General features: G+C 39.8%; 1 protein-coding gene across 10 annotated transcripts in view; it reads left to right on the top strand.

Moving 5' to 3' along the window:
• ANKHD1 (ankyrin repeat and KH domain containing 1) overlaps window positions 1-16447 on the top strand; it is a 123033-nt gene that overhangs the window by 38991 nt on the left and 67595 nt on the right. For all 10 annotated transcript variants that reach the window (XM_086758851.1, XM_086758842.1, XM_086758844.1 and 7 more), the window contains exons 3-7: window positions 5904-6060; window positions 11295-11442; window positions 12333-12480; window positions 13582-13815; window positions 15356-15450. In XM_086758851.1, the coding sequence (XP_086614977.1) occupies window positions 5904-6060; window positions 11295-11442; window positions 12333-12480; window positions 13582-13815; window positions 15356-15450 (782 nt within the window). The remainder of the gene's footprint in view (window positions 1-5903; window positions 6061-11294; window positions 11443-12332; window positions 12481-13581; window positions 13816-15355; window positions 15451-16447) is intronic.

Genomic DNA, 16447 nt, shown 5'->3' on the forward strand with positions numbered 1-16447 from the left:
CCTCTTCGCCTTGTTTGAGGTACTACTTGTATGCCATGCTGATTAAAGCAGATTCTTGACATAGCATTAAAGCAGGACACACTTCTGTGCCATGATTCTCATTTAATTCTTCTTTTGGGCTTTTAAAGCTTCCATGTTTCCATCGAAACCTGCTTTTGGGGGATAATGATGTAAGACCTTAAGGAAACAGAAGATCCCTTTAAGCTTCTAGGACCAGCAGATAGTTCCACGTGAGCTGAGGTTGAATTAGACTTTGTGATGAACGTGAGATCGTAAATTGGACACGTTAGCAGCTGAATGACCTTAAGTTGTGTTAGAACATACAGTGTGCTGGAACTAACTGGGAAGGAACATAATCACCTCTGAATCTGTAGGTTTTTGTGAGGATTATTGGACATTATCTCTTACACTTAGATATGTTGATCTCTTTGGAACAGTCTCCTTTAATGGTCAGTGCGTGTGTTGACACCAGTCATGTGTGGTATGAGGGACTTAACTGTGGGCTCCATACCAGAATAATTTATTTTTAAGGGATTGTAAATGGTGATAACTATGAGCTACTAGCTAGAAGCTAAACTTAAGTATTTTCTTTTTCCTTAATATGAACTTTTTCCAGTTAGACAGGGTAGAGCAACGGATACTCGTATGAGAATGTTCCTTTTCTTGAAATAGAAGGGAAAGGAATGGTTGTTCAAGTGTGGTTATCTGACTTGTTCCGTTACTGCAGTGAACTTGAAACAAATGTTGGCCGAGGTTATTCATGTTGATTCTTTAAGATTTATTCATAGCTTTCAACTTCTGTGTTCAAATTGTGAAAATATACAGACATGGTTTTCAGAGAATGTAATTTCTGATTCCTTGTGGCAAAATCACACCAGCAGTATATGGTCCTGCCTTTTGGGGTTTTCCAAAGACACAAACCTGGTCATCTTTCAGTTTTTCTGAGGTGATATCTGTATCTTTGACTCGTTAAACTGAGGAAGATCACACTGAGAGTAACTAGCTCATTTCAGGTTACCCTAAAACTCTAACCTTGGTAGTTACATGGTAGGAATATCCTGATGAGTCTGAAAGTCAACAAGGAAGCCCATGCGGCAAATTGGAGTGTTGGTTATGGGTGAATAGGTGTATATCTGATGAGGAAGCTTTTCCCTCAAAAGGTGAGCTGCTTGTTCTAATACACCTCTATAACCAGCTTCAGGCTAATTTAAATAGTTCAATAATTCAGTAGTACGGCGTTAACTTGTGGAACATCTGGCATTATCTGCCATGAAGTTCAGTCACAGTGTGCCATAGTAGCTTTAGGGAGGAAAAAAAAAGACATCTGCTCCAGACTCAACCTAATCATATAGTAGTCAGTGGTACTGGATGTTTCATCTCTAAAACTGCTGGAATTGTTGACTTATTTAAATTGGTGGAAATACCCTTTTCAAATGCAGCCTGAATCTGTGTTCCATAGACTTGATGGATTGTGGCCCAGCAGAAAGACTAATGTACTTGCAGATTTTGGAGTTCATACTTTTTCCCTCTAATTCAGAGATCTAGAGTCTGTGTGTTGGATAGGGAGGAGCGAGGTCATCTATTTCCTATTCCCAAGGATGGTTAAAAGCTCTCTTTTCAGTTATTGGATAATGCTGCTGCCCTTGTCCCTGCCAGGGTTTGTGACCACACTAGCTGATGGCTTCAGCAGAAGGTGCTCAGCTAAAGAACTGCCCCATGAAAGCAGACTGAAGGTGTGTCCAGCTCCCTGTGCCCTGCAGTGGGCTGGCTGTGGACACTTGAGGGAAAAACAGTAAAATCACAGTACAGGTGACTCTCCTATCTCTGTCCTTCCAGTAGTCCTGTGTTCAGGAATGTCCTTAAATAGTGACTTCCAGGGCCATTGTTCTTAGTATTGCTGTAAAGTCTGTGCATTCTGTGAACCTATCTAATCTATTTTTAAATTCACCTTTCTTTGCATGGTGCAATTCACCATGCCTTTGCATGGCAACTCATGTTGTATGCAAGGACTTACTTTTGGTTTGCTTATGGACATGTTCTTAATCATTTTAGTGGTAAGCTGTGGATTTGCATTGGAAACCACAATTTCTGTATGGTTAGTGGCTGTAGACTGCTCTCAATAAAAAACAGTCCACAGTGGCTCCCATATTCTCTTTTCAAACTTATCCTGCAATGGTGTTCAGTCCATGAAAGATGGTGTTCCGCAACCTTTGTGGTGGCTTGTATTCCTGGAAATGTGCTGCTGCCCTGCAGGAAGCAGAGTGTCAAACACTGAGTTTCAGTTCAGGTAGCGTCAGATCAGTATCGTGAGTGAGACTGTAATAAAGTGAGAAATTGTGATCACTTGTGTGCAAGAAGGATGAATTCAAACAAATGTGGAGCATGGTCTTGAGGATGCTTTCAGTATTTGTTGGATGGGAGGAGGCAGGAAGAGTTTTAGTCCAGCACCTGCTTGTAGGTCAGACTATTTCTGTCCCTGCGTGTGTAAGGTGTCTTAAACACCTGGGAGAGTGACCCAAGAGCAAATGGTCATGAAGTGGACACAAAACCAATTAAATTAGAGGTTAAAAGACAAGTGAGCATTACAGCAATAAGATTCTGGTATAGTCATCCTAAATCATAGTGAAGTAAAAACTTGAGCAATTCTTTAAATGATACTGTAAACCTGCAAAGGAGAAATAAATAAATGAATGGGTGTCTGCAGTGGTATTTCTTGTCTGACTCTGTTTTACTCCATCCAGCCTAACAAATGTCTGTTCTAATGTATTGTGTGGCTGTTGATTAGTTTAGTTTTGGCATATACAATATATATTAAAAAAAAAAAGTATGACATTAGCTGCTGGGGATGGCACCTGGGTTGGGCCCTACCTGGTGATGTAAATAAAAGGCATCTTCAGCTTACCCTCCATAAGTCCTTGGTGTGGTTATAGCACCTTTTTTTGAACAAAGTAAGAAACTGTAGTGAGCTGTAAGCGTGCTTTTACTAGCTGGGAGGAAGAACCAGTGAACTGTCGTAGTGAAGTCCAGGTGACCACCAGCAGTAATCCATGAAAAGAGGTGCTTTGGAGCAGGAGTTCTGCAGTGGTTGAAGTTTGTTTGCCTTTACAGGACACAGGACATGGTTTGACTTCTCTTGCCTTCAGAAATCCTGCATATGAATGCTTCAGCAAGCAAACTTTAAAAATGGAGAGAATAGTCAAGTGTAGGTTCTGCTTGTCTAGGTGACCTGTCTGATCTACTACCATAGTGATTTGAAATGATTGACATATCCAGCTTAGTTTCAGATAGTCAGGTCATTTTGGGGTGTGGTATGTGTGTTTTGTTTTTGTTTTGTTTTCCTCTTTTGGTTTTTTTGGGGTTTTTCGTTGTGGGTTTTTGTTTTTGTTTTTGTTTGTTTGTTTTTTGAACTGGACTTTTTATTTCCCACTTCTTTTGCTAGCAGTAGAGCTGTTTACCAACTCCTTCATGAGACTTTCCTAAGTGGAGGGAAACTGCTTTTGTGCTGCTCCTTGTAAGCTAAATCTGTACTTTTTTAGCCTTTGCTCAGGGGTCATTTTTCTAAATCCTGTTGATTTCTTTCAAGTACTTTTCCATTTTGCTTACTGTGGTGTTCAGCTTTGGTTGCAGCGGTCCTGGATGAGACCTCAGTGCTGAGTTGTGAAGACTTAATTCCCTTTCTTACCTTAGGCAGTACTTTTATGTACACTGCAAGCTAGTGTGAGCCAGCACTGCCACCAGAAATAGCTGGTGTAAACATCTGTGTAGTTACTCTGTGAGCTGTCCAGAGGAAGCAGAGCTGTGTAAAAAAACTATCACTTTCTCTGTGTATTTGGTACTAAATCGATGCTGCAGCGTAGTTTTGCAGTGACTGTCCCCTGCTGTCCCACCTACTGCAACTGTGAAGCTGATGCAACTTGCATCCTCTTTTAAACCAACAACAAATTCAGTTTACGTTAATGTGCCAGATGTGAACTGTGGTGTTTGAGACTTGTTGTTTATAGCCTCGCTATATTTACCAGCAGTGGCTAGAAGGGTTATGGCCTCAACGGTTTGGACTTGGAAGGGGGCATGTGGCCAGTAGCTTCAAGTCCGTGGAGTCAAGAGTCTGTGGCCCTATGTTTCTTTGCTCTGATTGCTCTGCAGTGCATTAGACAGTCTTAGAAAACCAGATGAGTGTGATGTGGACAGATCTAGTTGTAATTTCTCATTTTATCGTGGAATGGATGTTTTTATTATAAATAGTTTCTCGTAACCTCTTGGCAATGCTGAAGTGATCTAGAGGTAGGATGTTGGAAGCAGGGAGGCAGTGCGCTTCGATCTGACCAGTGTCTAAAGCAGCTTATCTCAACATTCATAGGCTGTGCTCAGTTTGAGTTGCCCGGGTAAACTTCTGCACCCCACTGTAGATGTCTGTCTTTGTGACAGGACAGGGACTCTTCATCATTTCCAGCGACATTAAGTTTGAATACTGTAAGCCAACACTTAGCAGCACTGCAGCAGTGAGGTAGGGTAATGTAACACAGTGTGCCTGGCATATGCTGGCCTAAATTGTCTTCAGGGTGGAGAATTTGGTAAGTATTGATTCTTACATTAATGAGAAAAAAAAATCAGATGCTTTCAAACCAGGGAAGTACATTGTCTAAAGATAATGTTTGAAACTTTCAAAGTATGATTTCAGTATTTATTGTGTAATAATTACAGTTGGGTTGTGGGAGATGTGGTGTAAATCAATCTTGTGGAGATATGCACATTCCAAATAGCAAATCTTCTGAGGCACAGGTGCGTTATTTTCAGAGATGTGTATCTAATTTGACCCTATTTAACAGCTAGGGAATTGAACAAAGTTACTGATTCATCACTGATGCAGGTAGCTGATCTATAAACCAGTAACGATTTGGGTTTTTTTGTAGCATGTGAAATTGACTTTTTTGAGGGGGAGGAAGGTGTACTATTCATCAGTGCACTTCTTTATACTATTTGCACATCTGTATATGCAAATATAAGCCCTGCCTACACTGCAGGGGCAACTGTGCAGTGATGTTTGCATGTGTAAAATAGGCTGTGCTGAACTATATGGATTAAAAACTGTGTGGAGTAAAAATACACATGTACCATAATTTTATATCTGCCATGTAAGTGAGCGGGATAAATACCTTACGATGCTGTTCTGTACTGGCCTTTAGCTTTAGTCTTGCAGCAAATAAAATATTTTTTTAAAAAGAAACTATTACAATAGTCCCTTGAGTCTAAGCATTTCTACTGGGTGATGTCAGTATAGAGGGGGCTTTGATTGCAAGTATACTTAAAATATTTGAAGTTTTGTTTCATAATTTTTATGCCTGTAGCTAGAGCTGTGCAGTTTAGAATGTTAAATTACTGGGAATTTAAGCTAATAACTTCTTAAAATTTTTTCGTACTTTTAAAAAATAAAAGGTACATTAGAGCTACATCCACTTCATGTTGGGTGGGAAAGGGGTAACAACTTTTCATTTTAAATTGGATAATTCTTCACATTCAGAAAATACTAAACCAAGCCTGTGGAATAATATCTGTTTCCCAAACTTCTGCTTTTGGGTTTCACTCCTGGACTTGTCCTTATTCCCCCAAGATTATTTCTTCTTATTAAGTAATTAGTTATTATTATTCAAAAGTATGAGTTGGGAATTTGGGACAGGTAATGAAGCTGCCAGTTGGAAAATGTTTCTTACTACTGTATTATATTTAATTAAATGTTCAAGTCTTAGGCAAATGTTGACAGTTACTTTTAAGTAGCTGGTTTTCTGGCATGTTTGCGAACAATTTTTAACTAATAGTGCATGTGGCTGAAATCTAAAATAGTGACTTTGCATTTCTTTTGTGTGACTTTCATACTAACCTGACTGATGAACGAACATACACTGAAGGAATTGGTAAATTGTCCACTGCCGATGGTAAAGCCTTCGCAGATCCTGAGGTTCTCAGAAGACTGACGTCCTCTGTCAGCTGTGCACTGGATGAAGCTGCTGCTGCATTGACGCGGATGAGAGCAGAGAACAATCACAATGCAGGACAAGTGGACAAGTATGTATCGATTGCCCCTCACCCCCAGTTTCCCAACTATAGAATGTAAGTTTGTATTTTTAATTTCAAATTCAGTTAATTTTATAGTTAGTACTTGGTAATTAATCTCCTCTGCTACTAGCAGAGGCAAAGTTACTGAATCTCTTACTGAAGGTGTAACTCTTGTCCCATCAGGTTATTGACTTCAAAGTGTAAAAGAAAAGTAGAAAAAAATGTTACTTTCTACCCTGTTGCTCTTTCTATGTACCAAACAGTTGATTTCCTTTTCAAAAACAGGTTAAGTTCTTAGCTGTAGAAGAGTTGGTGATAGTTCTCCAATTACTGCCTCAGCATACTTTGGAAACTAATGAATCTAGTTCATAGCATTAAAAGTTGGAAGACAATACTAAAATACTAATACTTACAGGGCAGCAATTTGCCCTGGGAGCTTAGGGGAAAATGAAACTATATAATCAGGTAACTTTTGTTAACTGATAATTAATGAGAACATTTAACTCCTGTGGTGACAGAACTGAGGATTTGTCCAATGTCGTCAAAAGCTTTCTTCTACGTTGGTAATTTCAAAGCATCTTTAGGGATCCTGAAATATTTTCTACTCTGACAAGTGATGCAAATAGTTGGTAAACTGTTGGGATAGTGTGACTGTGCATATACTGTTGAACTTCAGATCTAGGATCAAAAATTTAAAGTCTTAAATTTCCTTTCATATGGATGTCTTCTTGAAATTCAGACTTGGAATTTGCAAAACAAGCTACTTACAGTAAGGGCAGTAGTCTTGAGTCATTGCTTTAAATGGGATAAAAATATAGTTTCATTTCCTGAGTGAAGCTAGAGGAATTACTTGTGGATCAAAACAGAGGGAGATGAAAATATGCTGGGGAGGCATGCTTGAACATAAGAAGGAAGCATACAAGAGGGGGAAGCAGGCTGGGTGGCCTATGGGGAATACAGAGACAATGTCCAAGCATACAGGGATGTGATTAGGTCTGGACCAAGGAGGGCTTGTCCTTGGTTGGTATCAGGTCAGGGAGCATTTAAACGGGTTGGACATAGTCTGATGGACAAGTTTGTGGGACCTGATAGGATGCATCCATGAGTACTGATGGATCTCCCTGATGTCACTGTGAGGCCAGTCTCCGTTTATTTGAAAGGTCATGGGGAATGTGTGAGGTTCCTGAGGACTGGAAGAAAGCAAATATGACCCGTGTCCTCAGGAAGGGCAAGAATGAGGATCCAAGGGACTTACAGGCAGGTCAGCCTCACCTCAGTCCCTGAAAAGGTGATGGAGTAAATTCTCTGGGAAGCAGTTTCCTAACATGGCAAGTACAAAATGATGATGGGAACTAATCAGCGTAGTTTTACAAAGGAGAGATTAAGCCTATCTGATAGCCTTATACAGTGAGATGGCTACATTTATAGATGACAGGAGAGCAGTGGATGCTGTTTATCTTGACTTTAGCAAGTCTTTTTCACACTGTATCCCACAGCATTCTGTGGGACAAGCTGATGAAGTACAGACAAGGTAGGTGGACAGTGAGGTGGATTGAAAACTGTCTGAACTGCTAGGCTCAGAGTTGTTAGTAGCAAAAAGTCCAGGTGAAGGCAAGTTACTTGTGCTATACTCCAGGGAATTATATTGAGGCTAGTACTGTTTAACGTCATCTTCAGAGACCCATGCGATGGTACAGAGTGCATCCTCAGCAAGTTTGCAGATGATACAAAACTGAAAGGGGTGGTTGATAGACCAGATGGCTGTACTGCTGTTCAGAGGGACCTTGACAAGCTGAAGAAAAGGGGCAGCAGGAATCTCATGAAATTCAACAAAGGGAAATGCAAAGTCTTGTACCTGGGGAGAAATTTCTCTGTGCATTGGTATGGATGGGGAGAGCTTAATGTCTGTATTCTGGTTTTATTTAGTGAGAGGGGGGCCTACGGTGGCAGCTTCTGTAAGAAGCTTCTAGAAGTTGTTTCCCCTTTGTTCAGTGGACTCGACCAGGCCTAGAGCGGACCTACTGCTGGCCAAGGCCGAGCCAATTGGTAGCAGAATGTTCCCTGATAACACCTCTGCAAAACATATTTAAGAAGGGGGCGGGGGGGGAACAAAAAAAACCAAACAAATGAAAGATATGAAGATGTTGAGGTGGGGCAGAGAGGGGGAAGCGCGAGCCTTGTGGGCCTTGCGGCCCTAACCCTCTGGCCTCCCGCCGGGCGGTGACTGGGCCTGACTGGGCCTGGCCCGGCTGCAAGAAGTGGGGAGGAGATGAGATGTGAAGAGAACCTGAGAGGCATCTGCCTGCCTGTTGTGAAGGATTTCTGGTGAGAGGAACGGCTGCAGACACCAAGGCCAGTGCAGAAGGAGGGGGAGCAGTAATGCTGCTCCTGGCCAGAATTCCCCTGCAGCCTGTGGTGATGGCCATGGTGAGGCCGGCTGTGCCCCTGCAGCCCGGGGAGCCCACGGAGGAGCAGAGATCCCCCTGCAGCCCGGGGAGGACCCCACGCCAGAGCAGGTGGAGGCCTGAAGGAGGCTGTGGCCCATGGAGGCCCCGCTGGGGCAGCCGTTCTGGAGGGACTGCACCCTGTGGAAGAGATGACCCACGCCGGAGCAGTTTCATGAAGGACTGCAGCCTGTGGGAGGGACCCCACGATGGAGCAGAGGAGGAATGGGAGGAGTTCTTCCCCTGACAACAAGGAAGCAGTGGCGTAAAGCGACGTATGATGAACTGACCATAACCGCCATTCCCTCTTCCCCCTGTGCTGCTTGGGGTGGAAGGTGGTAGAGATAATGTTAAGCCAGGGTGGGGGGAGGTTGTCTTGTTCCCTGTCTCATTATCCTGTTTTGATTTTAGTAACAAATGAATAGTTTTCCCCAAGTTTTGTCCATAATGGTAACTTTAAGGAGTTCTCCCTGACCTTATCTCAAACCTCGAGCCTTTTTCCCTATATGATCTTTCCCTGTTCTCTCGGAGGGTGGGGGGAGTGAGAGAGACACTGCATAGTCTGGTTGCAATCGAGGCTAAACTACAACAGTCTGGAAGTCAACTTGGGAGAAAAACACCACAGCTTGTGGTGGACAAGTGGAACACGAGCCAGCAATGCACCCTTGGAGCAAAGGTCAGCAGCATCCTGTGCTTCATTTGGAAGAGCATTTCAGTGTCATTCTTGTCATTTTTACAAAATGTCTTTGAAATATCTCAAAGGGAACCTTAGCAGAGAGCAAACTGGGAGACTTCTTGAGTTGTCTAGGTCAACTAGAATCAACTACAAGTCTTGTTTTTAATAGATTTTTCCCAAAGAATATTTGATCTCATAGCAGTTCTGTATTATGTGAGGTGGCCTAAGATCATCTTCTGAGAATGATGGATCTGTTTCAGGTTTTGTCTCTCAGGTTATGGTGTAGTAGGAGAAGGTGGCAGGTTTGATAGTGTCCTGCAGCCTTTTAGTGGAATCGTGTTGCTTCAGTATATGGACTTGACCATGTAGCTAAATAATAAAGTTTACCAAAATATCAGTTCTTTTGCTTAAATACTTAGTGATTACAATGCAATTGTAAGTGATCAGGTACTGGATATTCTCTTCAGGTCAGATCTCAGCTTTTATCTAGCAGCTGCTAGCACAGTTTATTTAATTTTGGCATGTATTTTAAAACAGGGACTTAACATAGCTTAACCATTAACAGTCTTAAGTCTTTGAACAATTGAAAATTGAAACTGGTATGCTTTCTTGAGGGAACTTTGTGCTCAAATGAATATTTTCTTCATTGTGCGTAAATTTCTTGAGTGAACTTCTATCTTTTACTGAAGAAAAGTAGAAGTTTTAGATTTTTAATGAATCTGAGTGTCCTAGTTTTTGTTTTAAGAAACAAACTTAATATCTTGCAAATAAAATATATTGATAGGAATGCATCACATACAGTCCACTACTATTGGTAACAGAAGGCTCATCCTTCCACCTCCGACCAGAGCATTAACTGTGGTTAACTTAGTAGCTGAGGGAGCATGACTCCTGGCATGTATTTTCTAAACAAAATTATATCATCAGTTGGAGAAGTGTAGTTGAGTTGTTATTATCTTGTTTACATTTACATTACACACAGCTCTTGTTTACATTTGTGTTCAGCAGTGCTTTAACAGTTTGCTTTTAGCCTTTTTTTTTTTTTTTTTTTTCTTCCAGAAAAAAGATTTAAAGGACAGGTGAGTTGGTTTGAAATAAACTGAAGTTCAGCTCACCTTTTTCAAGATTTGTTTAGTGTACTTTCCTGAGTCTCAGGGGAAATAGCTTTTCTCTCTGCCTCAGAGGTTAATGATGGTTAAAGTATTGATTATAGACTTCTGAGCTTTTGGATGCCAAGAACGTGGGGGTTTTGTCTTTACCTTCTAACTCTTAGCTTATAATTACCTTTTCTGACATTTTTTTTTTAAAGGCTGAGTTAGTAGTGTACCATGTAGGGATTTGTGTTGTTATTGCTGTTTTAAAAACTTGATGAATGGCTTATTTCATCCATCTGAAAACTTCTGTATTAAACTTTTAACAGTGCATGAAAGGAAACAGTAAACCTCCATGAGGCTCCTCTCCTTTCTTCCTTTAAGATGTTATTAGGTAGGGTAAGGATTTTTCTTTGAAATGACTTCTTAAATTAAGAAACTGGTGTTTTCAATTAAAAGAAGAAAGCTTTGGGCTAGTGCAGAGAAGGGAGATAGTCCCACTACAGGAGAGACAACGATCAGAAGTTTATCTTGTTGCAGTATTAAGTATTAGTGGTTTCTGTGGTACTAGGCTGTTCACTTCTTGACTTTCTCTACTAGAAATTTGCTTTGGTACCTAGAGTCAGTAGTTTGTCACAGTCATAGCCTCTGTACATCTGACATTCCACCGAAGCTTGAATAGCATCAGTGAGGTTTACTTTTGTGTCTTGCAAACACCACAAATTACCTAGTTTGCGAGCACTCTTCTGTGCAGCTAGTATGTATGAGAGCTTATGTGAGTTGACAACTGATAAGGGAAGAGCTGGTTTAGACATAAGCAAGGTCTTTATCTCCGTTTCACCTGTGGAAATAATGTGTATATATAGTCTTGTTTTTTTTTTTTTTTTTTTTTTTAAGAAAAAGGTATATTTTCTAGTAAGGCTTAGTACTAATGTAATGAGTCTTTAAATAAAGATTTCTTCCTTGTGTAGGAAAGCTACCTATCTATTGCAAATTTATTTTGAGCTTATTCTGTGGTAACTGTTTTTCCAGTCGCAGTTTGGCAGAAGCATGCTCAGATGGGGATGTGAATGCTGTCCGGAAGCTGTTGGATGAAGGAAGAAGTGTAAATGAGCATACTGAAGAAGGGGAGAGTCTCCTTTGCTTGGCCTGTTCAGCAGGTTATTATGAATTGGCACAAGTAAGTAACAAATATAGTCACAACTAAACCTTTGTTAGGCGTTGTCTAAGGTAAACATTTTAGCTATTCTCATTATAGTTTAATAATGTAAACAGAGTATCAGTTAATACAGCTTATTGTGGGCTTCCAGTTATTTGTCTTTTTAATGGAAAATACCATCTTATATGCCTTTAGGTTTAAGGGACTTGTCTGATGAATATATCTTCTGTTTTATTCTTTATCTACTCTTCTGGCATGGTTCTAGATTCAGTGAAGCTTTTCTGCCAAGCAGACATTACAAGAGGATCTAAAATGGGAGCAGAATCAAACACTACAAGAGATTACCTTCTAAAAACTCATGTTTAAGTCACTCAGTCCTTTTTTTTGTTTTTTTTTTCACACTTGTATCAACGGTGCATTGATTTGTGTTAGTTTTTGGCTTTTATACTTGTGTGTCTAAGGGCAGAATTTGTGCTTCTTTGGAGATATTTAGGTGATAGTTCTCAGAAAGTGTCCAGCTTTGTTTTAGTGTCAGGCGAGAGTACAGGGAGAAAACTATTTATGTGTAAGCTTGACCCAATGTGTGTTGTTGGTCATTAATGCAAGTTTACAGATTCTCTGCTGTCATTCTCATTAGCAAATTGCCCTGTGACTTTTGAAAATGTCAGTATTGCACTGTAACTTAATGTTGATTATAGCAGATACGAACAAATGTAGAATAGCAGCATGTCTTGAAGCAGAGCACAGTGCAGGTAGTAATTATTAATGGTCCTGGGGAGCTTCAGCATTGGGACCATTAATACAAGAGGATGTCATGGCTGACTGGGGAGTTGTTCTCACAAGCCCTACTGAACTAAAAGCAAAATGTTGGTGTTGCAAATCTGTTCATTAAAGTGAACTTTTTTCTCTAGGTGCTACTAGCAATGCATGCAAATGTTGAAGATCGAGGGAATAAAGGAGACATAACTCCCTTAATGGCAGCTGCCAGCGGAGGCTATGTAGATATTGTTAAACTTCTCCTTGTTCATTGTGCAGATGTCAACGCGCAGTCTTCAACAGGTAACTGGGAAACAGGAACATGAAGAATTAATAAGATTGGCACATAAGATGTGCAGCTGTTCTGAAGATCTGTGTCCTTGTCTGATAGTTTCATTCACAAGAAAACATGGCAGGAACTATTAAGAATAGGCCAGGTAGATAGCGGGTGTGTTTAGTGTCTTATCTGGCCTTTGTTAAAGATTGTTTTTAATATAAACAGTAATGGAAAGCACTGTTCCTGTGAAAGCCACTGTGGTGTTAGATGACCAGAAAAATACATGAAGTTTAGTTTTTTTCATCTGAATAATCCAAAATTACCCAGTAAGATGACTATGGGACACATCTGGTCAAGACCAGTCATTTCAGTCTATTTTTTTTTTACCACAGAGGAGGTACAATTCTTTGAGCACTGAATGCTGTCTACATTGCTCATGCTTGACCACAGCTTAACTAATCTTGCTGAGAGTATTAACCTGCAGTTGAAATCTGCTAATATTAAGATAGAATTTAAACTTTGTTCAAATTCTTAAGAAGCTGAATGGCTGAACTATGAAATGTTCTTTTTATCTTGATGTTTAGCAATATTAAGCACAACTTACCTTAAAATTGACTGTAGCATTTAACACATGAGCCATATGTGATTCTGGTACTGTAAGGGACAGACAGTTTTAAATTATAAATTTATTTTCGTCCAGCCAGTAAAAATTTTCCAAGGTATTACAATGTACGGTCTTAGGCAAAAAAAATCCAAACACCTCTTTTCCCCCGCCCGCCCTCCTTCTCCTCCCACCCACCGAACTCTACAGTGAGCCTGAAAATCACTCATTGATCTTTGGGTGTGTATTTGCTCTCTCTTTCTGTGCTGAAGTAGGAAACATAACATAACAATCAAAAATCTTGATTTGCAATATTGGCTTAGCATTAAAACTCTTTCACATTACAGTTGTGTTGGGATTTTTTACCTAGCCTGAAATCTTTAACTGGAGTAACATTGCAGTGAGGTAAAAGGCTGCTGCTAGTGATGTACTTGGTTTCATTCAGAGCTGTTAAAACTAATTTCCTTTCCTGTGTTCAGAGTGGGTGATGGAAAGGGCTTTCATGTAAATTTCTTCTTCTCTGCAGGGAACACAGCTCTCACTTATGCTTGTGCTGGGGGCTTTGTTGACATAGTGAAGGTGCTATTGAAAGCCGGTGCTAATATAGAAGACCACAATGAGAATGGGCATACCCCCTTAATGGAAGCAGCCAGTGCAGGTCATGTTGAGGTTGCAAGAGTATTGCTGGAATACGGTGCAGGAATCAACACTCACTCCAACGAGTTCAAAGAAAGTGCACTTACACTTGCGTGCTATAAAGGTATTGTCTCATGCCTTGTTTTGTGGTTTTATTTAAATTTATTTGCTAGGATTTATTTAACTAAAGCTTCCAGCCATACTTTGAATATTTTCTTATGAGTTTTGGAATACTGGATTTTAGTTTTAAACTTGATGTCAGGAAATGCTTACCATAGTGTAGTGGTGTTCAGCGTGTCTACTTGTGCCCAAATGTGGTGGACATGTATTTGATGTGTTGCAGATGAAAACTTGTGACTGGCTGCGTCCAGACTTGTACTTTGGCTTACCACCACTCTGTTCTTCCCCTGCTACGACATTCCCTATTTCATTCAAATTTCCGTCAACATCTATCATCAGGTTCTGAAAACATTTCTGTTAGTTGTTAGGAAAATGTGAAGTTCCTGGAGTACCTGATGGGGTGAAAATGCTAGTATTATTACTGGATACTTTTCCTTCAGTGTAATTTTGGAGGATGTCTAGAAATTGTTACGTATTATAACTTTTATGGACTTTTGACCTAATTTATTTTGCTATTTAAATTTTCTGTATAAAGTAACTTAGTCCAATGGTAATCCAATGTACTTCCAAGTTTTGTTGTTTTTTTTTTTTCCCAGAAACATCTGTAAAATTTCCAGCAATTGTTTTTTTCCTAATAGAAGCTTTAAGGATGTGGATTATTGTCATAGTAACTTCAGATTTTGCCTCTGTGGTTAGAATTGGAGGATACGTACTATGTAAAACCTGTCTTAAAACTTGCATCTTGATTTGTCGTGGATTTCCTGCAGCATATAATAGTTCCTTACAGAGAAATTTCAGTAATAGTACTCCTGGATATTTTGGAGAGGCATTCTTGTTTCTTGTGGCCTAAAACTTAGAATGATGTAATGCAAGATCTCCATTGACTAGAGATTTTCTGTATTATCTATGGTAGGATGGTTGAGCTACCTTGTTTTCCTGTTGGCTTCGATAAAACTAAGTCTTGTCTTGGAGGAGGATGCTCATTGAGAGGATGAAATGTATAACTCGTAAGGGACAAATTCTAAAATGACAGAAGCCATAATAAAGTTGAAAACGAGTATTAGTAAAGTTCAGTAGAAGCTTTTAAAAATTGTGCCAGATAACATAATATAACATAATGTTTGTATCTTAGCTCTCAGATATGAATGCTAGGATCAAAAAGCTTAAAGTTAAGTTCAGATCTACATGGACCTGTCTCTGAAAGGTAGTCCCCCCCCCAAATTGTATGCTGCCTTGGAATGCTTAAATGATGCATCACTGTACAGTTGAATAAGGAATAAGCACAGTCTTTTATAGCTTAGAGTCACAAGGAAAGGTTCCTGTTGTGTAAATTTGAATTAGAGAGATCTGTGTAGAGTCTGTCTGTCCATTTTACATGGCTATTTTTTAGAGTACTTTAAAAAGAGCAAGTTTGCAAATTATAACTTGTAAAAATGGTAATAGTAAACTTTGAAAGTCTGAATAATTTCATTAAGTGTATTGTCTGTATTACTAAAAGTTTATTATAGCAAATGCTTATTTACTTTGATCTGTTTCATTTGAAGGCCATTTAGATATGGTTCGTTTTTTGCTTGAAGCTGGAGCTGATCAAGAACATAAAACAGATGAGATGCACACAGCGCTAATGGAGGCCTGCATGGTAAATAGCCTTTATTTGTACAGCTCCTTTTTCAATGAGAGAAGGATAAAAGAGATGATAAAAAAAGTGAGCCTTTGTTAACAAACTATTTTGGGTCTGCAAGTGAGTATGTGTTAGTTTTTTCTTGTAAGAAAGCCTTTACTATAGTTACCACATGTGGCCAGCTTCTCAGTCTTGTTGGTCATAGGGAAAAACTATTCTAATTTTTGGGAATGTGATGCATTGTTTTAGATCTCCCTGTGTGAAGTGTAGGGGTAACTAAACTGCAATGCAGTGTAGTAGTATGTTGAGCCCAAGACACTGCTGCTTTTGCAGTCTAAGAGTTAGTTTTCCACCTTTGTCTTTACAAATAAGATCTCTCAGGTCATCACGGTATGAGCCTTCCAGAAGTACACTCATCTGGATGACTAATGCATTACAGTTGGCCTTTCACCACTCCAGGAAGTGTTTTGCATGCAGAGATGGTTTGCTCTCTTCTAGGTTTCTGTAAATGGTGCTGTAAGGTTTTTCTTTTGAAAGTAAAACAGTAGGTCGAAAGTAGTTTAATTTGTAGTTCTTGGGCAACTCATATAATTTCAAAGTAGCCACCGGGGAAAAAACTTCCCTTTCCAAGAGCTTCATCTTAATAAAGAGTGTGCTATTGTATCAAAGCATATCTGCAGACACTTTTATCCAGATCTTAGGTGGCCTTTTGTGTATTCTTCAAGCTGAGGAACTTCTTTGAAGAAAGAACAGGAACCTTATTTTCATAGGAAGCACAGCAAACAGAGGAAAACTTAATTTGCTCCCAGTAACCTATAATCCTTAGAAGATAGACTGCAGTGTTCCTCCAGTCTTCTGAGAGCTGGAGGATCAAGTGTTCTTTTAGTGCAGTTGTGACGTGATGATGCAAGTGACCAAGGTCAGATTATAACGTCTCAAGCTGTGCTGAAGTCTTCTGATAGTGAGATGGTGATAGTATCCTTGAATAGTCTTCCTTATATGAGAGTCTAGTGCC

The sequence above is a fragment of the Chlamydotis macqueenii genome, chromosome 14, assembly GCF_036417535.1.
Source record: "Chlamydotis macqueenii isolate bChlMac1 chromosome 14, bChlMac1.mat, whole genome shotgun sequence".
Lineage (NCBI taxonomy): Eukaryota > Metazoa > Chordata > Aves > Otidiformes > Otididae > Chlamydotis > Chlamydotis macqueenii.